Below are 25,676 nucleotides of genomic sequence, written 5' to 3'. Positions count from 1 at the left end.
CATGTGTAATGATACTACTGCTTCTTCCATAAACAGGAGCATGTGCTTCTTGGCATGGAGTACGCATGTGGTGGGGATTTCCATCAGCTCCTCACAAGGGAAGGCCGCCTTGACATCCCCAGTGCAAGGTGAGGATATAGAATGATATCTTGTAAACACAACTAGATAGAGGATGGACTTAATGAACGTTTTCATCTGATGTATAGAAATAGATAACACATAAATTACATCTGTGTTATATCTTAGAATAGGGATATCAGTAATATTATCCTGGAATAACAGCTGTGACATAATTGTAAAGCTGTTTTATCAAAGTGTGCAAACATGTCACCGATCATAGCTAAGTCTTATGCTACGTACACACTGGAGCGATGTGTACCCAGATAATATGGCAGCCGATGGGCCGACATATCGTATCCATGGTACACATCAAAACTATGTAATGAGGGACGAAATTATACCTTGTTCTGTCCTTCGTTACTTTGCATGGCACCACATGTGATATCGTCCTGTTGGCCATTCAGCATGGCCGACCAGAAGATATCGCTAAAGACCTCGGGAGCGTGCAGATTAGCCATAACACAGTAAACAATCCTGCCGATATGTTTTTCCGATTTGTCCGGAAGCTACATTTGGGCCCGAAATCACTTCAGTGTGCACCCAGCTGTATATAAATATAATGGTCAGCAAAATGAAAGGGAAGATTTAATAAGGTGTAGTTTAGTATGTGTTTTTAAAACCACTACTCATCAGATGTGGTTATCAGAAGCAAACTGTTGCATTTACTATTGGTGTGGTTTGAAACTCACTCTACATCCAATGTGTAGCAGTTTGCAAACCCCTAAACCACATCCGGTTTTACCCCAGCCTACCTGAGGGTAGAGTTGGGCTGCTTGCAGTCACCCTGGTCATTGAGTCCTTCCTTGACCACTAGTATATATCTGGTTGGCGCTACTACTAATATAACAATGGCTATGGAATCTCTCTCTTCCCCCTCTACCTCGCTCCTCTCTCTCTTTCTCTCTCTCCCTCTCCTCTATCTTTCTTCTTCCCCCCTCTCTCTCTTTCTTTCCCTCTCCCTCTCCTCTATCTCTCTTCTTCCTCCCCCCTCTCTCGCTTCCCCTCCTCTCTCTATTCCCCTCCTATGTCTCTCTCATCATTCCATCTCCTCTCCTCCCTCTTCTCTCTCTCACACTCTCTCTCTCTATCACCCTCCTACATCTATATCTCTTACCCTCCTTCCTCCCTCTATAACCCCTCCTCTCTCATTCCCCCTCTCCCTTCTCGCTCTCTCCCTTCCAACCTCTACATCTCTCTTCCCTCACTCTCATTCTCACTCACTCTCTCTCCTCCCCTCCTCTTTCTCCCTCTTCACACTGCTAGAGGGGGTGAGAGGCTGTGTATGTGGCAGCCAGTGAGAGCTGTGAGGGGAGGGTGGGTAGGGCCTTGCTCCAGTTCTCATTGCAATTGCAAATAAATATTTGATAAGTGACTACAATATAGTGCAACATCAGACATGTTCTAAACTTCTAATATAAACACACATGGCTAAAAATATAAGAGTGTTTTGAGATTCTTGAAATTGTATGTGGACAATCTTAAAACATCAATCTTTTTGGAAATTTTAAAACATTATTTTTTAGGAAATCTGCTTTTCAATGTTTGCATCTGTGACTATGAAATGTTCTCCTACTTACATCTAGTCATGTGGTATAACAGATTATATTATGTTCTCCTCCTTACACCTAGCCATGTGGTGTGTCAGATTATGTTATGTTCTCCTCCTTACACCTAGTCATGTGGTATAACAGATTATGTTATGTTCTCCTCCTTTCACCTAGCCATGTGGTATAACAGATTATATTTTGTTCTCCTCCTTACACCTAGCCATGTGGTATAACAGATTATGTTATGTTCTCCTCCTTACACCTAGTTATGTGGTATAACAGATTATATTATGTTCTCCTCCTTACACCTAGGGGTCTATTTACTAAGCAGTGTTAGGAGACAGAGTGAAAAGTGATAAGGTGCCAGCCAATCAGCTCCCAACTGTCATCTCACAGGCTGTGTTTGAAAAATGACAGTTGGGAGCTGATTGGCTGGCACCTTATCACTTTTCACTCTGTCTCCTAACACTGCTTAGTAAATAGACTCCCTAGTCATGTGGTATAACTATATTATGTTCTCCTCCTTACATCTAGTCATGTGGTATAACAGATTATATTATGTTCTCCTTACACCTAGCCATGTGGTATAACAAATTATATTATGTTCTCCTCCTTACACCTAGTCATGTGGTATAACAGATTATATTATGTTCTCCTCCTTACACCTAGTCATGTGGTGTATCAGATTATATTATGTTCTCCTCCTTACACCTAGCCATAGCCATGTGGTATAAGATTATGTTATGTTCTCCTCCTTACACCTAGTCATGTGGTGTATCAGATTATATTATGTTCTCATCCTTACACCTAGCCATGTGGTATAACATATTATATTATGTTCTCCTCCTTATACCTAGTCATGTGGTATAACAAATTATATTCTCCTCCTTACACCTAGCCATGTAGTATAACAAATTATATTCTCCTCCTTACACCTAGCCATGTGGTATATCAGATTATGTTATGTTCTCCTCCTTACACCTATCCATGTGGTATAACAGATTATATTATGTTCTCCTCCTTACACCTAGCCATGTGGTATATCAAATTATGTTATGTTCTCCTCCTTACACCTAGCCATGTGGTATAACAGATTATATTATGTTCTCCTCCTTACGCCTAGCCATGTGGTATAACAGATTATGTTATGTTCTCCTCCTTACACCTAGCCATGTGGTATAACAAATTATATTATGTTCTCCTCCTTACACCTAGCCATGTGGTATAACAGATTATGTTATGTTCTCCTCCTTACACCTAGCCATGTGGTATAACAGATTATGTTATGTTCTCCTCCTTACACCTAGCCATGTGGTATAACAAATTATATTATGTTCTCCTCCTTACGCCTAGTCATGTGGTATAACAGATTATATTATGTTCTCCTCCTTACACCTAGTCATGTGGTATAACAAATTATATTATGCTCTCCTTCTTACACCATGTGGTATAACAAATTATATTATGTTCTCCTTTTTACACCTAGCCATGTGGTATAACAGATTATACTAAAACATTATATTATGCTCTCCTTCTTACACCATGTGGTATAACAAATTATATTATGTTCTCCTTTTTACACCTAGCCATGTGGTATAACAGATTATACTATGTTCTTAACAAAATGTTTTTGTTTTTTTAAATATCTTTATCCTAACCTAAGAAAATGAAGGGCCTGACTCTGAGTTGCATGCACTGACGATTTCTTTATGCTGTGCATGAATTTATGTCACACTGCTCATGTGCCCAGATAGTGTGCGCACAGGGTCAGAGCTACAATTGAAGCACACGGGAGGCACAGTCTCAGAAATGTGCTGAAAATGTAGTGGGTTTTCCTGGGTGGTGACAGGGGGGTGGCTTAGAGCATACACAGAGATGGTCCCTGTCATGGACGTGTCATGGGTGTACCATGGGTGTCTCATTGAAAGTGGTTGTATACACAGACTCTTAACCACTTATACCAGGAGAATTATGCCAGGCACTGGTGTATCAAACAGGAAAACACTTGGATAGTAAAAATATATTTTTAATTATATTAATAATAATTACACTTATACATATAGAAAAACTCCCGGGGATAATATCAAAATAAGTATTCAAACAGGCTGTCAATGGGCCTTAAAAGTCATAAATTGCTAGCTCAGCCCGCTCATATAGGAGGCCGTACTCAGATGGGGAAACTGCATCTGCCATAGGGCTGGTGCCAGTGTCAGTGGTACGACCAATTGGTAATTCAGCATCCTCGGGCACTGACAGTTGGTGTCTTAGTCCTTGCACATTCGTAGGCACAAGAGTACACCAGGGAGGACTTTGTAGCATCATTGGCATAAAGTCATAGATGGGCGACCACCAAAAGACGCACACACAGATGCGGCTGGGTCCCACTCAGAATCATATGCTCACCAATGCCAATATTACCCACATTTTTACATTGTCAAACACTTATAAAGCAGAAGCTACATGAGATATATATTTGGGACACACTCTTATAGTAATAAATGTGTGCTGAGCATAAAAGTAAACAGTAAGGTAATTTGCATTGGTCACTTGATGAGGAATGTCCCTATAGTAATGTATACATATATTACTCACCACATGTGTTTGGAGAAGATTCTGCTCTCACTGTTGTTGCCAGATCTCTGGCTGGGCTGCATTAGGCAGGTCAGAGAGAACAGGGGGCGAGTCAGCTTTATATAGGAAAGGAGGCAGCTGTCAGATGCAGGGAGAAGGACACATGGGTATAACACCATCCAAATAGGATAGAGCTGGGGTGGAGCTTATCACATAGAAAGGTGCTATTTGCCTGGGGGTGTGCAAGTTGGCCAATCTTATGAATACAGTTAGATTAGTGATAGGGATCACCAAAGAGAAATTAGTAAATATAAAGCAAATGTCAGAGACATTGTCATAAAATATGAGTGTTGGCATTATGTGACCATCCTAACAATGAAACATTAACTTATTTTCTTTCTACCAGGTTCTATGGAGCGGAGATTGTATGTGGGGTACAATACCTCCATTCCAAGGGCATAGTCCATCGGTAATTATATATCTACAACATAACAATAGTATAATGACATTATATAAGTATGGATTGTATTATGCAGAATGTTTACATGTTATACTTTTATTCTTTGCCGATATTTCCACCTACATCTTACACACTGCGTCCCTTACACAGTAATGCTCACTCTGTATTCTCAGAACACATATAGGATCTCTCTGCACAAGTCATTTATTCTGTTACTGGGATTTGTGGGTGAGGAGAGTTTTAAAAAAATTTGTACTCACATTATTCAGAGGTTCTTTCCAGAAGCTTCTCAGCTGCCTGATGTGGGACTGTATTGGTTATGGCCCCCTCATATCAGGCATTGTCAGGGTAACTCCATAGCAGTCTACATGCTGAGTTTTGGATATCCTTTCTGCATACTTGCCTACCCTCCTGGGACCTGCGGGAGGCTCACGATTTTTCGGGTAACCCCCTGCATCCCTGGAAGTGTAGGCACTTCTCCCGCATTCTGCCCACTTCCTAGCGGTAACTTTTTAGCTGCAAATTACCGCGAGGGGAGGAAAATATAGAAGTTGGCAACTTTCTGTGTTTGCTTAAGGGCGTAACTCTCTCCTGTAATACAGGGATGTCACACTCTTACTGCACATGTCTAACACTACTGGAGAGGACCTCTGAGGAAGAGTAATAAAACATTAAAGCCCCTTCATCTTTACATTAAATTAAAAGAGTAAGGCCCAATTTGATGCGAAAAGTCCAGACTTTTCGCCTGCCAAACTTTTCACCTCCTTCGCCTGTTCTGTAGGCGGAAAAGTATCGCGATCGTGCCCTCGTATCCCCGTATTTAATTTGTAAGGACGCGAAAACGGGACTCGGCGAAACTGGAAGAGGCGAACGGTCCTGACAATTTTCGGGCAATCATCCTGACACTCCCCCTAAAGATGTCCTGACATGGGGGATCACTATTGGTACCCCCGTTTTTGCCTGCTGAAGTGAAGTCAGGTTTTTAAATAGCCGCGGCAGGTGCATAAATGCGGCTTTGAAGAAGGTGATGCAGAAAAGCATTTAACTATTTTTTTGGGGGGAAAATAACTATGCCTATCAAATTTGGGGTACATGAAAATGGGTTCAAGCATATTTTTAAGTCCCTAAAATGATTTTTCAAAATTCTTAAAAAATGCATCTGCTGCTACTACCCACAATGAAGAAAACACCTGCCGCATACTTGGGAACCCCTCTGGAATCAATTTTGCTTTTTGAGAAGTTTGTTCCCTATTTTTTTTTTACCCCCAAAATTAAAGATCATTTTTTGGGGTGTCCTGATTTTTTTTTAAAACTTTTTTTGACACACATTACTTTTAGGGGACATTCACAGGGGTGCAGGCTATTTTTTTAAAGCCTGCATCCCTAAACCTCAATCCTGCACTTTTATTTGCCACCTATTCTGTGGCGAAAACTTATTCCCGATTTTTTACAAAGACTTTTCACACCGGCGAAAAGTCTTTGAAATTGAATACAGGGATAAATGAAACAGGCGAAAATGACGTCAAATTGAATATGGCCTTAAGGGCCCTATTTAAGAATGAATCTTAATACCAGCGACATTTTTCATTTAGTATCACTGCGATACAAGTGAAAATGGCACTAGTATATATCAATACTTCCCCCTCCAGTGAGGGCCAGCAGAGTCCTCCTCGTCGGCGAGGTCCTCTGCTTAGCTGCTGGCAGCATAACACTGCTAGCGACGGGCTCCCCGATGGTCCGTTTGTATATGTGCATGACACATTCACCTGTCTGAGACCCGGCAGTGCCTGGAAATCTTTGCTGAAGCCGGAAAGGCAGCGCTAGGTCCCCATTTCCATCAGTGGGGACCACATCGTTCTCGCCTTCTCAAGATGGCGAGAACGATGCTGTGACATACAGCGGTAATCTTAGATTACTGCTGTTTGTTGGATACAGAAAGGATGACATAACCCTTTAGCAAGCACTAAAGGGGTTATACATCATTCATAAATAGGGCCCTAAAACACTTGTACAGAAACAGTGGTGTCATGAAGGGGGTGTGGCCCACACCCAGGTGTCACCCTCGGAGGGTGTGACACCAAAATGCCGGCTCCTCTGCAGTGACAGGAATGGGGTGCTGCAGTGTGACATTCTCCTTCAGCACCCGGCTCCTGCCATAGAAGAGGAGCCAACAGAGCAGACTGCCCAGATGTGTTCTCTGGTAATCACACATGATCACCACAAAATAACTTCTATGGGGTCACATCATTTGAATGGGAAGATTCTCTTCCCCTTAGTCTATGGATTCCAGGAGAGAGGAGATAGAGCACTTGTAATGCTCTCTCCCCAATCTTGTAGCTTTCAAAAAGTTCTTTATTGTTTGACCTGGAAGGGTAATGACACTTAATGACATCACAGGACAAAAAGATGACATAATCATGCCCCACCCCCTCACAGGTCCAAGCCACATCAACTATAAGGGCTATTTCACACACGCCAGTACAAGCTCAGAAAAGCCGGCTGGTGTGTGTTAAAGGAAACATTGTAACATATATATATGACTGGCAGTGACGGCACGGACGGCAGCCATCTTTGTCAGTGGATATTCCCATCTGTAACATGATGACCGCGCCGTGTCCGTGCCGTCTAAACAGACCCATCTATTTTAAGGCTGTATTAAAATTAATACACAGCAAAAAATTTTTTTCTTTTGCCGGCCGGTGAATACCGGTGTGTGTGAAATAGCCCTAAGAGGGGAATGTTAGGTAAGTCCCACACCCCACTTTGAACCTATGCAGTAGTTAGGGAGAGTCCCACTCGTCCTTAGCAGCAAAATGGTTAACAGAATTCTGCTGAACCCATATAAATGTAAAATAGTGGGATCATATGGACACTAATTTAAAAGTTACCATAGGTGCTGGCAGTCTAGTCATTGCTCCTAAACCTACATTCAAAACTACTAATATTTAGAATGTACACATTTAAAGTTTAACATTATTTAACGTATTAAAATAATATATGCATAGTGCATACAAAGATTGTATTTTCTTCACAGAGACCTAAAGCCTGAAAACATTCTAGTTGCTGAAACGGGTCATCTGAAGATTGCAGACTTCGGTCTTGCAATTGAAAACATGCTGGGAGACAGAACAGCCAATGGATACGCAGGAACACCTGGCTACATCGCTCCTGAGGTGAGGTGCACAGGATTTCCTACTGTTACTCATGTAACTACTCACATTTCATAGAGAAGCCTGGTGTAAGGAAATATGGCTACAAAAGGCACACTGTAAGAACACCTGTACATTACACCTACAAACTATCCAATAACGAGGAAAGTAAACTGAGATTTCATACAACAGTTTCCATATCAGCAGAGGACATTTGTAATATTCCTATTACAGCTGTCATTCAGCTGCTTTTACCATCTCAAATTAAGTAAGTCCTGCAGATAATTGAATCTGTCTCTACACTGACACATACTGTACATGGCAATGTTTTCTCCTCACTAGGAAAACTGAAAGCTGAGACCAGCACGTGTTGTCTCCTGATAAAAAGCACCATTGCAGCCGTGCAGCAAGATGTCACAATGCATTTATAGGCAATGTGTACTGTAAACACATTACACTAATGGTGCGTACACACTGGGCGATAAAGTGGACGACTGAACGATATCGTTATCGTTCAGTCGTCCACATTATCATCCATTTTTAACCCCAAAAAGATGAACGATGACGACGACGCGCGTTCCCGCGGGTCGTACGTCATCATCGTTCATCGGGCTGACATGCAGGCCAACCTGATGATCTCGTCAGGTTGCTGCATGTCAGGGAATGGGGGAGAGAGCCCGGCGCTGAACGATATCGTTAATGATATTGTTCAGCGGCTGTGCTTAATGTCATGAACGACATTGAGCACAGCCTGCCGGGGACAACACTACACGATATCGCTCAGGGAGCATATCGTGTAGTGTGTACCCACCATAAGATTGTGTTTATCTGGTGATAAATAAAAAATGAGTGATAGATTCATAGACATCACAATATGTATCTAATAGAAGATAGACGTCTGCAAGACTGTAGTGATATTACTGCAATACACAAACTTAAGGTGATCGCCGTGATGCACGGCTGCGATCGGAAATTTCCGATCGCCCACTATCGATGTTCTTCGATCCATCGCCGGATCGCAGACATTTCACTTGTTAAATGTCAGCGATTTGACAACTGCGATCATTTTTTTTATCGCGATCGTCAAATCGCCGAAATCCAACATGTTGGATTTCTGCGATCCTGCGATGCCGGGTTGCAGGATCGCGGCAATCCGTCGCCGATGTATGGGTCCCATAAGATATAACACAATCATTTTGGATAGAGCATTCTCACCTAAACCAATCAGATTATTGATTGAAGTAACTATCAACATTTGATTCATTGAATTTATTATTTTCCATACTCTCTTGATTAACAATCCTGTAAGAAGCAATCAGATTGAATGGAATGTACATGTGTGGACAGGCTACAGATAGCTACACACTGTCAGATTTCTTTGATCGGGACGAGGAATGGGGGAATTTTTCCGAAAATTGAAAGCCCCAATATCTGTGCTACACAATATGCAATTTTCTCATAGAAGCTACAGATTTGTCACCACACCACGCTGATTATGCATAAGTCCACTCACAGGGATGATGACATTGTGACAGGAGAACATAGGAAGTATGGCAGGTTATTGAGAATGCACACACACTGCTTCATATCAGGAAATTGAGGCCGAGATTTTCATTCTTGACTGACAGATCAGATAATACAGTGGTTCCCAAACTGTGCGCTGTGGCACCCTGGGGTGCCTTGGGACACTTGCAGCAGTCAATGTAATGTTAATATGTGGACAAACAGAAGGGCAAACCTGTCCACCACCATATAACTGAACCTAAGGATGACAGGTTGTGAATGCACAATTCACTTCATTTTACTACTTTACATTTTTCTTCTGATTTTCTCAATTACTTTTGACTTAGGGGTGCCGTGAAAACAATTCTGATACTCTAGGGCGCCACGTTTCAAAAAAGTTTGGGAACCACTGAGATAATGGAAGGAATGTGTTATCTAACTGTTTTATTGGTGAAACGCTGAAACGATCATTCATACACACAATACAATAAATAATGCCAATCACCCATTGTTCGCAAATTGGTCCAATAATTGTTTAGTGTGTAGGTAGCTCTCGTCCAGTAGCTTCTGTATAACAGCATTTTAACCTTTGTTATGTTTCAACTTTTTTATTTGACAACTTTTAATAAATAACAAAATTAATAAAAATATACAATGTAAGTAATAACAAAATAGTCTAGTTTTATATATATGTAGATGCAATAAATCAGGTATACCATTGGGAAACTGGCTGTCTTAATACCGACAGCCGGCATCCCGACTGTCATATCCCGGCGGGGGTGAAATGCCGGGCGTCTAGATGTAGACGCCTGACATTTCCCCGATGCCGGGCGCCGCGCGGGGGGGTTAGGTTTAGGGGTTTAGGGCACCCGGGGGGGACTTAGGGTTAGGCACCCCCTCAGGAGAGTTAGGCCAGGGGGAGGGAGGGTTAGGCACCCCTGGGGGGGACTTAGGGTTAGGTAACCCCCCCGGGGGGACTTAGGTTTAGGCAGCGGGGAAGGGGGGGTTAGGATTAGGCACTGAGAGGGGGGATTAGGGTTAGGCACTTGGGGGAAGGTTAGGGTTAGGCACCCCTAAGGAGGGTTAAGGGGTTAGGTTAGGTTAGTTTATACTTACCTTCGCGACGATCGGGATTTCCAGCGCTGTCGGGCTTCCGCTGCCGGGAACCCTGCTTTTGTCGGCCATGCGGCCGGCGGTATTTCATACCGATTCCATAAATCACATGGAGCCACAATAGAAGCCAGGAAACAATTTCATGGAATGCGATACTGATTTTACTCACAGTCTACAGACTTTAGATATGAATGGGAAATAGGAAATAGGGTGTATAAAGGGCACGGTGACCACTTCCAGGAGTCAGATAGGATGTGAGTACCAGTTTGTATCTATTGTCATTATCCCTTTAAACAAATGGAGGATTAGGCAACACTGGGCTTGATTCATAGATATTGCTGCCCCAGCTAGCTGTGGGTGTGAGAACATATGCTAATGCACCAGTGGCCAGAACTTGTATGGAGACGCCCATCAGAGCTATCCGCAATTGCATACACATACGCAGCATCGGACGCTGATCAGGCAAACATTGACTCCTTGAGAGAGTCTATTGCCACTCAGAATGTTCCATAACTAAGCCGCCAGAACCATATTACCTGTGTACGGGATCACAGAGGCAGGAAGTGACACGCCCCTAAATGGACGAGACACACCTTAGTTTTTAGCCGACACTTCCCGTTGCCACCTCCACATGCTCCCTGCCTGCCAATTACACTGTGAATAATAACTGGCAGCGTGTGACTACGGTAATGTACCGTGATACCTGCGTAGTGGCAAATAATCACTCCACTTGCGGAAACATCGGCATTGTGTACATCTCTGAGTCAGGCCCATTAGCCATTGTCAGAGATCTCTTAGTGAGACTTCAGGCTCTCATATGTGATTACGTTGTTACAGTTGTATCTGCAAGATCACTGGTGACCCAACCATGCAGAGAGCTAATCCCCACACCCCCTGGTGGTCCCTCTGCTTTAGCTGTACCAAGTCCTGGCTATAGCACTGGTGCTGGTTACACATTATGAGGGATAACAAGGAGTTCTTAGTTATTTATTTGGATCTTTATAATGATGGCCATCATCGTCCTCACGTGATTTATAATGTTGTCTTGTGATGTTACTATGTAAACAGGAAGAAAAGGTGAGTAAGGTAGGATACAAGACAGTAACTATTATTATATTCCTGATATCCCAGGTCAGGGAAATACCCATGATATATAAATAATGAAATAAAGATCGGAGTAATAGTAATGCCTGTATAGTATACATGCAGCCTTCCCCATACAACCCAGCACATGCCAATATGATTACAAGCTTGCACAGTCACTCATCAGTGTTCTGAATTGGAGCATTACATTGTATTGTTATTCTACCTCCATGTATTCTATCCCCACATAAACACTTATTATATAGAGTGATGGATTGGGGCAGTGAGATAAAAGAATGTAAATTAGAGAGGGATTGGTGACAGCCATAATAACTATTATCTCTCTTCTGGTAGATGCGGTCTGGCAAGAACTACAACGCTGGTGCTGACTGGTATTCGTTTGGTGTCATCCTAACCCAAATGATCACCAGCAGACTTACCTTCCAACGTAAGCTATTTAAAGCACCAGGCGCAGCAGCCAGAGACATCATTGTAAAGGTAACCTAGATATTATGTTTAGAAGTATTTCTGTAACTTATGCAACTCTAATGGCTATAGATAACATTATATAACATTATATACAGCATGAGGGAAATCCTAGATGTTTAAATTAACATTCCATTTATCACTGTGCTATTGGTTTCAAGATTATGGTATGATTTCAGCATTTAAAGTGGCAATCCGTTATAAGTCTGGTTTTGCCATATAACTGATTGCCGCTTAAAATTTAAAGACGAACTTGTCAAAATCATGCCAGCTCTGTAATTTCGGACCTATTAAATAACCCGTTGAGTGTGACAAAAACAAATTAGTTCCTATGAAACATTTGACATGAGCAATTATTACACTTTCCTTAGACACTGCAGACAGTGGGCCTGATTCAGACCCACTCGAGAGCGCTGAGCGCTTGCAAGCGGGTCGATGTTGGCCAAGTGCGCATGCGCACGATGGAGGGGGCTCCATCGTGCGCATGCGCGAGACCCGAATAACGACGGCCAAGCCGTCGTTATGGGTCTCGCTCCAAAGGAGGCGTGCTGTTGATGGTGAATGACAGAACGCCGCCTTTGGTGGGCGTGCCGGGGGCATGGCTGCCCAGATGGAGGCGTTTCCATGGGAACGCCTACCGTCTGGGGCCGGCCCCGCTGACATCACTAGTGATGTCAGTGGGAGTGCTTTTGGCTCTGATAGAGCCAAAAGCACTCCAGGGCTTGCGGCAGATGAGACCCTACCACAAGGGTCTCGTTGCAAGCCCGATGGACCATCATTTTGGCCGCTCGCTATAGCTGTGGGTGGTCACCCACAGCAATGCGAGCGGCCAGGAGGCCGCTCTTAAATTCAGAGGGACGGCCCTGATTCAGAGCGAGTGCTCTGTCAGAGCATCTGGCTCTGAATCAGGACCAGTATTAGCTTCTCATGTGATGCCATGTTTAACATTTACTGATTTTTAAACACATAGATGCCCCCATGTGATACCACACTAAGGGCCCTATTTACTACAATCAGTTGTAGTGTTATATTTTTACCTACATTCGCATTGAGAATTTAGGAAATATCACAGGAATATATAAAAAATCCTTTGCAGGGACAGAGCTTGCGATAAAGCATGTGCCACCGACTCACCAGCCACCTCCACCTCCGCTCACTTACACTTACCTTGGTGAATGGTGCTCCGGTGAAGTCCTCCCTCTGGGGCTCTGGTCAGCTGGTCCGCCGGCTCCTGCACTCTGATCCCAGTCAGCTCCTTTAGGCAGCAGCTGACCAGGGTCACAGTGCAGGAGCACGTAGACCAGCTGACAGGAGCCCCAGAGGACATCACCAGAGCACCGATCACCGGTAAGTAAGTGTTTTTCTGTTTTAAACTTTTTTTTTTTTTTTTACAGTAATCAGCTTGTGGAAACAATTGATAACGCCATCACAGGGCTTCCCCCAGTATTTTTTTCACATTTTAGTATGGGAAATGCGATCTGCTTACTAAAAGTATGTGAATTGAAGGGATTGGAGTAGTTTTTCACTGAAACTACTCCAATTGCTCTGCTTGATGACACTATCCTAGGGGGTGATAGCAAAATAGCAGAGTAGCTCCTACTATTTTGGTGTCACCCCCTCAGATTATGTCACCTGGTACGGCCCGCACCCCCTAGTAACTCCACTGAAGTACATACACAAATGACTAAATCATCAAACTGTTTTCTCTGCTATCATTATTATTAGAAAAAGAGACAATAATAAGAAAAGTAACTAAAGACTAATGTATAGTGAGACAAATTGGAAAAATACTAATTATTCTAACAAAGCCCACAAACATATTTCTAGTGGTCACATGTGAGGTCTTTGAGCACTCTGGCTGTGTACCCTTGGGCTTGCACACCATGATGTTACATATAAGTATATATTTGTCTAGTAAGATTTATAAGAGTAATTATTTCATTTCCAAATTTCTAAACAATTGTTCACTTTATAATGAAGCCAGACCTGATCCCCCATCGTTGCACAGACATATGACAGGGAATATGGGAAGGAATGACTTGGTGCTTAGGTGTTCCTGGAGTGGGAAATGATGATGGGCTACTGTGACTTTATGCAGCTGATGGGCTGTCTACTGAGACACCGGCCGGCTGTTACTGTAATGCTGTAATCTGCTGCAGTGCACAAATAGATGCACAATTGAGTAGACACCGGTCGCATCACCTGACAGAGCAATCCTATGGTTTCTCAGAATGTCCGATGGTACATGGCCGCCGGTGCCAGTGGAAATGCATCTTACAATGCAGTCCGTGAGACTGCCTGCTGACATGTACACCGACATAAGTCACCCCCAGTCACCGGCCAGGAACGTTTATCAGAATTGCATATGTCTCCATGAAATTCCAATCTGCGTCCACTGGCGGTAACCATCAGGATGCTTGCTCAGTGCGTCTCAGACCCATGCACACATATATAACATCCGGCACTTTTGTCTGATGTATTAAATGCATCCTCCTCTGCATCAGGCCCAATGTGAGACATGCTACAGTCCCTAGATAGAATCTCAGTGTTATCATACTGTGGCCATGGACAGATCACTTTATATTCCTCTGTGCCAGGCCGCAGAAATGTGTATAACATGATGTGTTGAGCACTTCTGCTGTATTAATTAAAGTCACTAAATTAAATACAAATCACTTTTTCAGCTGCGTGATAAAGATCCGACCAGACGTCTTGGAGTGCATGGAAAGATCCGCCAGCATCCATTTTTCCAGCATGTTGACTGGGTCTCAATTGAAGCTCTTGAAGTTGCACCCCCATACATACCCGCTCCAGTAAGTATAGAACAGAACTTGTATGAGCTCCTGGGCAGCCTGTAACTAAATGCAGATCAGCAGATGATGTATAAGTGTCAGTCACATAGATCTAAGGAGATGTGCACCTGTCACTTCTACCATCTTACTCTCTCTCGCTCCCCCCCCACTCTAACCCCTCCCACCCCCGCATAATAAGTTTATAAGGACACACAGGGCTCTATTTAAAAAGGAAAGTGAGAAGTGGCATAATAGCATCACCTCTGTTCTCTTATCTTTTATCTCCATATTTATATTTTTGGGCGCCGAGACAGACCTAGTGTGGAGATAACAGAGTCCACTGCCATCTTTTACCCTTCTGCCCCAAAGTAGCCTGGGGTGCAATGCAGTATGGGAGAAAGCAGGAAAAGAACGGTCTCTTCTTGCTTATCTCCCCTGAGGGTGCACATAATGCCATCCTTAGATGGTGTTTTTAAATAGAGTTTGTGCACAGTCCCCATTGAAACCTACGGAGGCTGTAGCACTGTTATTAGAAAAAATAATGCTGGATAAAAGCCTTCATTTTGTTTACTAAATAGACCCCACAGTGCCTTGTGCCTGAGTGGTGTCACTCTTTCCTAATGAATTGGCAGACTTCATTCTCATAACTGCTGGTTCAGGGCACAAAGAGATTTCCTCCTCTGGATCATTGGTGAAAAACAACACAGTCGCTGCACTGAGTAAAGCCAGCTGTGAGCACCCAGTGCACCAACATTTCCATCAAAACACATGGGCAAGATGGCAGCATCTGTGGAAGACCACAAATTAGCACAGGCTGAATAAGGGAGCTCATTATAAAGCAGGGAGTAGGCACACCGGCACTCCTATGTTTCCAGAGCAGTAAGGTCTAAAGCTGGCCACACACATGGCGATCTGCACACGATCTGCCAATGTGTACGATTTGTGTACGATTTCCCTTGAAACTGTCCCCGGCAGCTCTACACACGATCTCCACACGATCTGCACACAATTTGGTGTCCAATCTTCATACGATCTCTCCTGCATCCAGACTTTCACAGTGCATCGCCTCCAAGATTGTCAGATCTGGTGTACTGCACGGCAGGTCTGACGATGCAATGTGCGACCAGCGGGGACGCGTATTGCATCGTCATCGTGAGTGAGGACTCACGATTTACTCAGGATTTGGCCATGTTTTAGACGATCTGTAGTTCCAATGTGTCGGAATCGGCCAGATCGGGTAAAATATCGCTATGTGTGTGGCCAGCTTAAGATTTACTTTCTCAGAGTGATATTTTGGAAATGAGATAAGGGCGGACGCGGAAATTCCCCTTTGCACAAAAAAAACATTTTTTTTTGTGCAAAGGGGAATTTCCACTATTAGTGGGGCTCTTCTTGCCTTACATAATTCAGTATTGCAGTAAAAACACTAAATGTTTGTTATTGAAATGGGGGGAAATAAAGTGGTTGGCATATAAAGTGATAGTTACACTTTACCATAGTGAGCCTCTGGAAATTCATTATCCTGTCTGCACACCAAGGTGCTCTTCTAGGTTACGTAGGCTTCTCCTGAGGCTACAGAGTACAGAAGTTTCATAAATGCTGTTTTTCTATCTTACACATTGAAATAAAAGATGCAATAATCACTTACTTCTTCTTTCTGTAGTCAGCCATTCCTCACTCTGGATGCAGAAAGAACCACCTGGAAAGTCTGGAAGCAGCAGAGGCCAGCAAACAGCCAATAACATCTAAGGACCAGGCAGTATTTCATGGGTTCTCATTTACCAACTCCACCTGGAGAACCCTGCCAAAGCCACCCTGCCTATAAGTACACAGAGCTCAGGCAGCAGCACTGCTGGTTACACCAATGGAGGTCTCTGCATGTATGTACATAATATATTTGTGTGTTATTATTTTTTAAATATGTTTAATGGAATATTTTAAATGGAGGCAGGATAAAGGGAGCTAGAGCTAGTAACAATAATGTAAGGAGCAGTAATAATCAATATTCATAATGAAAGGTGTACAATAGGCTTCTCACAAGACTAAATGGAGAACAATAGCAGTCCTGAGGTTATTACCTAAACTGACATACAGCTTGAGTTAAGCATAAGAGATATAATAAAATGGGAGAAATGGAGGATAGGGGATGAGGAGAGGAGAAGAGGCCTGTCAGGGATGTTAGCAGAGGATGGACACCTCAGAATAAGCAAGAGAACCATGCAATATCAGTTGTTTCATGGGGCCTTATGGTACGTGATCCAGGAGGAACAACTGTTGGAGAATTTATTATAGCACTCATGAAAGACGCTAGTAATGTACTCTAGCTGGTATGTATCCCAAATGTAACTGATCAGTGCAGTGGATGATTGGGTTATTGTATGTCATGTAGAGTATAACAGCCAGGGCTGCATGTAAATGATTGTAGAGAGTATCACCAGAGATGGAATAGGGACAGGATAAGTAATAAGGTGTATTCTGTCCACAGATCATCTGGTAACATCAGTGAGAGCCTGCTAGTAGATCACCGTCATGTCCATGAAGAGTAGGAGCAAGGATTCCACCAAGGTCATCAGATGAACTCGTTACTTGGTGAGTATAGTTTGATCAGTGATGTGAATGGTGGTGCTCTCACAGAACTGCCCTTCCTTTCTTTACAGCTATCCAAGGCCGGTGTACAAGGCAGGGATCCTCTTCTCCCGCATCAGTGCTGCGCCCGTCAGTGAGGCCTGAGTATTTTCCTTGATTACTGCTGGATCACAGCATGGTGAGTCAGGAATTTGAGGTGTCTCTCTCACTCTCATCTAGCTCTACACCTTACTTATTGGCATAGTGGGCAGGATCATTGACCACTATAATATGCCCAACACCTCCCGTTTCAGCCCTAGTCCTGTATCTATTCAATCACAAGTCATTCTCTGCTCACCAACTATTCTATCATATGCCACCCTTTGCCTACCAGCTTCTAGCTCACATTTGATGTCCTCTCTACCAGCTTTTTGTTCATATCCCCCTGGTCACCAACATTTACTCACATGCCCACATGCTCACCAGATTTATATCACATGCCAAACACTCCCTACCAACTGTTCTCTCACATGCTCCCACAGCCACCATGTCTTATCTCCCATGACACCCTCTGCCCACTAGCGTTTATCCCATATGCTAACCCTTGCCTTTCAAATTTTTTCACCCCTGTCCTTCCATGCCCAACAGATGTTCCCACAAATGTCACACAATGTACATTACACTGACCATACATTGTCTTGACACTTTGCCAGCCTGATATGTACAGTACTGATACAATTACATTATACATAACACACTTTATTCTGACAATAATCCAGCCCCATATATGTACAGTATCGGTTGGGTACAGGATGCCGGTGGTCAGAATCCTGATGGCGGCATCCCGGACTGGATTACAATCCCAATGCCTACAGATAAGTACCCCTCCCTTAACCCCTAACCCTGCACCTAACCATTCCTCCCTGCACCCTAAACCTAACCTCCCCTTAGTGCTTAACCCTCCCCCCCCTAGTGCCTAGCCCTCACCCTCTCCCTAACCCCACTACTTACCATTGGGATGCCGGCGGTCAGGATTCTGACTGGCGCCGGCATTCAAATAGCCGGCATTATGACTACATCCTGTATAGTATACTGTACATACTTAGTATATTATAGGGATCACACACTGCCCTGATTCTGTGCCAGCCTCATTTATATACAGTATCTTATACCCAGCACATTACAGGGACCACACTCTGCCCTGATTCTATTCCAAACTTATATATGTATATAGTACTGATACCAAGACTATAACAGGTATCATGCTCTGCCTGACATTATACCAGCTTCATATATGCTCAGTCTCTATCTCACAAATAACACTCCTGCACAAGAGCTTTTCCCACACAAGATCCTCTTTTCTGCTGGGTACTATTTCTTTACTGCTTTGTTTCTAAAATGGTGACTGGCCACACAAATACTCTGTGGTTGGAGGCTTTATCATAAAAAACAAATTAACTAAAGCAAAACAAATGATGATAAATATTTACATTTCTATCTATTCTATCATATACCACAATCAGCCCACCAGCTTTTCTATCCTATGCACATCCTACCCAATAACTTTGCACCCAAATGTCTCCTGACTGGCAAGTTTTCTATAACATGCCAACCCTACCCACCAACGTCTCTCACATTCCAACCCCTGCTCACCAGCTCTTACTTCACATGCCCCACAATCATGCAAAGCATTCCACCCCATTCCCACCAGATTCTCTCTCACATGTCACCTTCTACCAACCAGCTTTTCTCTTACATGCCACTTGGTGGTCCTGACATGGGTCCAGAAAAGTAAGATCTCTGGGGTTAGTGTGACCCCACTGTCAGCTGGTCAGTGCTTCTTTACTGTTGTTTTATTTCTAAACTGGTATCTGAGGGATTTATAATAAATGACAATTTAAATAAAGCAAAACCACTGACATCATACACATTTCCATCTATTCTATCACATGCCACTCCCTGCTCACCAGCTTTCATTTCATATGCCAGCCCCTACCCACCAGCTTGTCTCTAACATGCCCATGATCTTGTCCCTCATATGCCACTATTTCTCCACCAACTTTTCTATAAAATATTTTGCTACCCCCTGTTCACCAGCTTTTATATCATGCAACACACCACCCACCGGCACACACTAAAATATAAGTCTAACATATCGCTTAATTCATACAATACTAACCATAAGCAGTCACTATTGTGCCAGACAGGTTGTTTTCTGCATCATTTCTGACATATGAAGGGACATATTTTAGGCTTACGTGTATGAATAAAGGAAGTCATACAATGACAGCGCCCATATCACATAGGAAACACTGATGTTTAAAAATGTTCCAAGAGGGATTTGTTACATTTTCCTGCAGTCACAGACATATGTTTTCCTAACATTATCAGATATAAGTGTCATAAAACACAGCCTTATATACTCAGCTACACATACAGTACCGCACAGACCTAATACATGTTCTTATCTACAGAAGGGTTCAGTGTTTGTACAGAGTAATGTCCCTTTGTTTTATTTATTTCCCATCCTCCAGCATTGCTCCAAATGGTTTGGTATACTGGCACCCAATCCCCTGCTTTCATTATCAGTCATTTACCAAAACCCTATTTATATTTTTTAGTTACAGCTTATTATTGTATATTTATATAATGCCCCCTAATATGTAGACAGCAATGCAGGAACCTGTGCTGGTTATAAACGCCTAAGGGCAGATGGGAGGGTGCTGGTACCTAGCAGAAGGAAATAGCTATCTTCTTTATATACACAAATACAAGTGAAGGGGGGCTGGACTGCACACTCTAATTTTAAAGGTGCTACCATGCTGACATGAAGTCCTATATAAGAAAAAGAGGATGATGATGACGCATACTCTGATTCTTTGGAAGGTTATATTATGATTAGAGGCCTTTTTCTCTAATTACACTGCAGGCTCTATGAGGACCCCTTGTGGGCTGTGTGTTGGACAGGCATGCAATAATATAAATATGACAATGTGCTATAACAACAGATATTACCGTTCATCAGTCTAGTGGATAGATGTTTGATAGAAAATTACTACTTAGTTGCTATGGAATACATCACATGTATGTTAGTAAATCAACCCCCATGCCTTAATAATTAACAAGACTTTCTTATGAAAACAAAAGCGCTGAAAGCTCACAAAGGTGCTAAGTGTCATTTACTAACTGCAACATGATGACGTTCAATGTGTGTTCTGTTTTTTAAATGTGCGTATTAGAACATACACAGGGGAAGCCCATGTTACACCTTTGGTAACTGTCCACAAAATGGAGATAAAGCTGTATTGGATGGATTGTGGGTGCACATGGAAATGTAGATGATGGAAAGAATAAAAGCGTCACGTTACATTCCGGCCACCTATTATTACACCATCACCCTATTCATTAGTTTCCCATATTACGCCTTCTCCTAAAACAAGCATCACCAGTCATATATTAATAATGACTGGGAGGGTTGTGAACTGTTCTTACTACATGTGTCCTTTTTATATGTCAGTACTATTATTACAAAGCGTATATATGTGCACCTAGTCAGGCATTCATCTGAGAGATGTCTGGGTGATACAAAGCCGTCCTACTGATAGTATAGAGTTAGACCATCTCCTAATTACAGACACCTTCTAAGATCCTTTAGTAGAGAAGAGTCTCTGCGACCACCCACTAACCAGAGAATGCCCCTATACATGCCCAATCTCCTTCCCTTCAGTCTCAGTTACATATCACATCCTGCAAGTGCAGCCCCCGATATTTAGCTACAAACACTGATTATCCCAACTTCTCCCACCAAGATGTTGCACCACCCCTAGATATACAGATCCAGGTGCTTACTGTATAAGTGTGCACATTAATGCAAGAAGAGATGTCACAAGGCTGCATATGCTTTGCAGGGGCGTAATATTACACGCTGGTATATAACCCGGCTATATTACTTCATGCAGTCAGCTGTTGGTGAGTAACAGGGAATAAACAAACTGCACAAATGTAAATAAAGCTGTATATAATGTTATACAGTATCTATTTGTACATGTTACCCAGCAAATGTAAAACACTTTGAGTCGTTTAGGAGAAAAGCGCTATATAAATAAAATTATTATTATTATTATTATTATTATTATTACACATGTGTAATAGGTATACTGATCTGATATACTTTTGTAATTATACAGAACATCGAAGACCATGTAGATGTCAAGATTGTAGGAAGACTGAAGATTGTAGGAAGACTGAAGATTGTAGCCTTATGAATAAGATTTGTTACATTCTATGAAAACTGTTCTATTATATGTAGAAAAACGTGATTTATATGTATTACCTTAATCACTTTTATACTTATTTATTTACTTTTATATTTTAATATTTAGGTTTTATTATATATTTATTAGATAAGAGATAATAACATCAGAGGTGTGTGCTGGCCGGCTGGAAGGGGTGGTTTGGAGGCCGGATATAAATAAAATAAATTGATATAAAAGTGAATGCATTGTAATACGAGGATGGTTCAATAAGTAAGGTAACATAACCTCTCACGTGTGTAATGTTCTCTATTTCATTCTAATTTCCGGCCAGGCCAGAGCAGGTAGACCACTGCTTCCCCTCACGGTCATTACACTGAGGCTCATATCAGTTATACTGTCCCAATATCAGTTGTAAGATGGCAGGGCTGGCGGAACATGGGCAAACATTGAGGTGCGTAGTATGATCAGATTTGTATGTCCAAAAGGCACATAAGCAGCTGATATTCATCACCAATTTGTTGAGGTGTACATTGATAATGCCATGGGATGGAAACAGGTTTGAGCTTGGTGCACTACCTTTGATAATGGCCACACTCAGCCAACCGCACGCGTGAGTTGTTATGGCGCTACCATTGGGAGGTACTGGACCATCCTTCCTACAGTCCTGACCTGGCACCAAGTGATTTCCATCTCTTTGGACCATTGAAGAAGCACCTGGGTGGAAGGCGATTCGCAACTGACTGAGAAGTTCAGCAATCCATCATGCCCTGGCTTCTGGCGCTTGGCACTGATTTCTTCTATGCCGGGATAGATACCTTGGTGTAGCCCCCATACTTGTCAAATGCTTAGACAAATAGGGCGATTATGTAGAAAAATAATCTGTACCAAGGCCATACTATTGATTATACGTATATGTATGAGTTGAATAAACTTACTCAATGAGAGGTCTTGTTACCTTATTTACTGAACCACCCTTGTACATAAAATAAATTGATATAAAATTGAATGGATTGTAATATAAAAAATGAAGAATTGTAAGAACAAACACAATAAATGTTCTCCAGAACATTTCCTGCTGAGTGATGCATTATTCAGATACTTGGTGTATGGAAAAATACAGGAAGCTTTCTACAATTCATTATAAGTATAGTTACATGTGGGGCTGTTCTATAGGAATCTGTGGTTACCAAGTTGTCTAACGGAATATTATCTACACATATTTACATAAATACTACTAAATACATATAAAATGGCAGGGAAATAAAACAGGTCAACCCACAGGAGACATTTATATATCTCATCTCAGATATTATGTTTTGTGCTGCCGTAGCGCCTTGCAATAAACAAGTGTTCTTATCGGAATCAGTATGACATACCACCGGACCTAAGCCCAGCGGATGAAATACCTACACCGGAAGTCCGGCAGATGAAGATCCCAAAAGCGCCTGGTAAGTATTCTAACCCTTCCTTAGGGGTGCCCAACCCTAACCTCCCCCAGGGGTGCCTAACCCTAACCCCCCCTCCGCACCCTAACCCTCCCAGGGGGGTGCCTAACCTCCCCTGGGGTTCCTGACTCTAACCCCACCCTTCCCCTAGACTAATCCTAACCCTCCCAGGGGGTGCCTAACCCTAAAACCCCCCGGGAGTCCATAAATCTAACCCCCCCTGCGGATAACAGGTCTTGACGCCCAGCTTACCTACGTTCGGTATGCCGGGTGTGGGGATTTCGGTGTGGGGCTGACGATGGGCGTCGGTATTTAGACGCCTATCATTAGTCCCATGCCAGGATTTCACAGTTGGGAAGCCGGCGGTTGGCGTTTCGACCACTGGCTTCCTGACTACATACCTTTTTAACTAGTAGACTCTGACACAGCTAGAACTCAATGGGCCACGTTGAAAGTTATATTAGGTCACAGCCATGTTTTCAGATTTCCTCTTTGTTATTTTGGGCTACTGCAGGAAAGAAGAGCCTTACTGGAACCTTACTGTATTTTAAAAATGTTACACAACAAATGTTTGTGTGTTTGCAAATTGTACAGTATTTCATAAAATTTTTTATGGACATGCGGCTTGTATTTGTTGATACTGTCAATACACAATTCTCTGTTGTGTACAGGGGCGTAGAGAGCCACGCGGGGCCCCTGTAAAGAGGGGGGCGTGGCCTAATTTTAGAAGGCGTGGCCACGCCCCCTTGAAAAAAAACAGTGTTTTGCAGCGCCGCGAAGGGAGGTGGCACTGTGAGCCCCTCAGCCCAGGGCAAAGCCAGTGGGGGCGCGATCAGTGTGATCGCTCCCCCCTTCAGGCATAGGAGATTGCTGTGGCTGCTACTTAGCAGCCGCAAGCAATCTCCCGTTGCAGCCCGGCACACGCTGTGTGCTGGGCTGCTGCAGAGGGAGGGAGGAAGTGAGGGGGGGGCGGCACCAGACCCGGGCCCCCGCCGGGCCCCTTTGGAAGCCCGGGCCCGGGTAAACTGTACCCGCTCCCCTCCCCTCTCGGCGCCCCTGGTTGTGTACATGACACTTCATTACATTATACTGAGTACGTTTAGATTAATGCATCTGTCACATGTACTACTATGGTGTGGCGTCAGTACACCTGGCACACTCCTGATGCAGATTGCTGCTGCTGTTTATCAGTTGGATGTACCCTGAGATATCAGTGGTTTCAAACATGTTTTTTTGCAACTAACTTATTGGGAGTGATTCAATTGTTTTGGCCACCGCAATAATTAATGGGAGCCGAATGTTTTTGGGCACATGGGCATTAATTATCACGCTTGTTGCACCCAATTAGACAGGGTTTAGCCGCGTATAATGGATAAACTTGCCTAATGTCCTGGTTAGGTTGCCCAAACCACAGATTTTGTGCACATTTTTGGTCGTTATCTGGCTTAAAAATCGACAGTTTACATAAACACTCAAAAGGTCGACACAAGATGGTCGACAGGTACAAAAGGTCGACTGACAAACGGTTGATAGTGACAAATGGTCAATGCATGATTTTTTCAACATTTTGAAGGTGAGGGGTAGGCACCTACCAGAGAGTAAGGGTTAGGCTGCGGATGGAGACGGTTAGGGTTAGTTACTAGTGAGAGGGTTAGGCACCAGGTGGAGGGTTAGGAGTAGGCACCAGTGGGGGGGGAGGGGTAGGCACCAGGTGGAGGGTTAGGAGTAGGCACCAGTGCGGGGGCGAGGGGTAGGCACTAGGGAGAGGGTTAGGGGGAAGACTACGTTTAAATGTAAATGTACAAATAAAAAGTCAACCATTTTTGTGCATGACCATATGCATCGATCATTTGTACCTGTTGACCTTTTGTCCCTGTCCACCTATTGTCTGTCTACTATCTGTTGTCGATCTATTGAGTGTCTATCTAGACACTATTATACTTCTATATCACACCCTTTCTGCTCACCTCCTCAGGAGGGGATGAGCAGAAATGCCAGTGGCTGTTCACTCCCAAACAAAGTGACAATTGAATTGCTCTGTCGTGCGCCCGGCACTGACAGCCACTGGCGCTAACAACTGAATTAGCTCATTTGAGACTGGTGAAGTGGTAGCAGAACGGGCATAAATTGCTCAAAGAAATTGCACAGTAATATAGCATGTCTCCTCTTATATGCAGAGCTGTATGCATCTCCAGATGTATTCTCTCAGACTGGATTATCCTCCCTACCACATTATTCTTTGTCATAAGTTATGGCACTTAGGACAAGTGTTACATAAAAAAACTCTGCAATGACACTGATCATATCATGCGGCTGGAAAATATTATTACTTTTATTTTTTAAGGTGCCACAAAGTGTCCCCAATGTCATAGAAGGAATATTCATAGTAACAGAGTAACCTGACATAACATAAGTACAATAACATGTAAAATGACAGCCTAGGTAGCATGAGGATAAGGGGAGAGGGTAGGGAAAGTCACTGTATGTTGTAGGGCAAAGGGTGGTAAGTGCAGGGAGGAGAAGGCAATTTGGCACTCGATGAGCCTGTACCCAATGTAAGGGCATGCACACAGTAACAGTTTCTAA

At 43.1% G+C, this 25,676-nt stretch overlaps 1 protein-coding gene across 2 annotated transcripts in view; it reads left to right on the top strand.

Moving 5' to 3' along the window:
• Positions 1-22,685, top strand: part of LOC148511681 (protein kinase C delta type-like) — a 55,485-nt gene extending 32,800 nt beyond the window's left edge. The window contains exons 5-12 of one of the 2 annotated variants that reach the window (XM_088482901.1): positions 37-128; positions 4,645-4,707; positions 7,733-7,871; positions 11,901-12,044; positions 14,717-14,845; positions 16,488-16,694; positions 17,310-17,588; positions 21,577-22,685. In XM_088482901.1, coding sequence (XP_088339027.1) covers positions 37-128; positions 4,645-4,707; positions 7,733-7,871; positions 11,901-12,044; positions 14,717-14,845; positions 16,488-16,649 — 729 coding nt within the window. In that variant the 3' untranslated portion in view covers positions 16,650-16,694; positions 17,310-17,588; positions 21,577-22,685. Of the gene's footprint in view, positions 1-36; positions 129-4,644; positions 4,708-7,732; positions 7,872-11,900; positions 12,045-14,716; positions 14,846-16,487; positions 16,705-17,309; positions 17,589-21,576 lie in introns of both variants that reach the window. The other variant, XM_088482900.1, reaches the window with a different exon arrangement.
• The last annotated feature ends 2,991 nt before the right edge of the window (positions 22,686-25,676 follow it).

The sequence above is a fragment of the Taudactylus pleione genome, unplaced genomic scaffold, assembly GCF_031769625.1.
Source record: "Taudactylus pleione unplaced genomic scaffold, aTauple2 ptg000296l, whole genome shotgun sequence".
Taxonomy (NCBI): domain Eukaryota; kingdom Metazoa; phylum Chordata; class Amphibia; order Anura; family Myobatrachidae; genus Taudactylus; species Taudactylus pleione.
The sequence above is the reverse complement of the archived record's forward strand: the minus strand, read 5'-3'. Positions and strand labels throughout refer to the sequence as shown.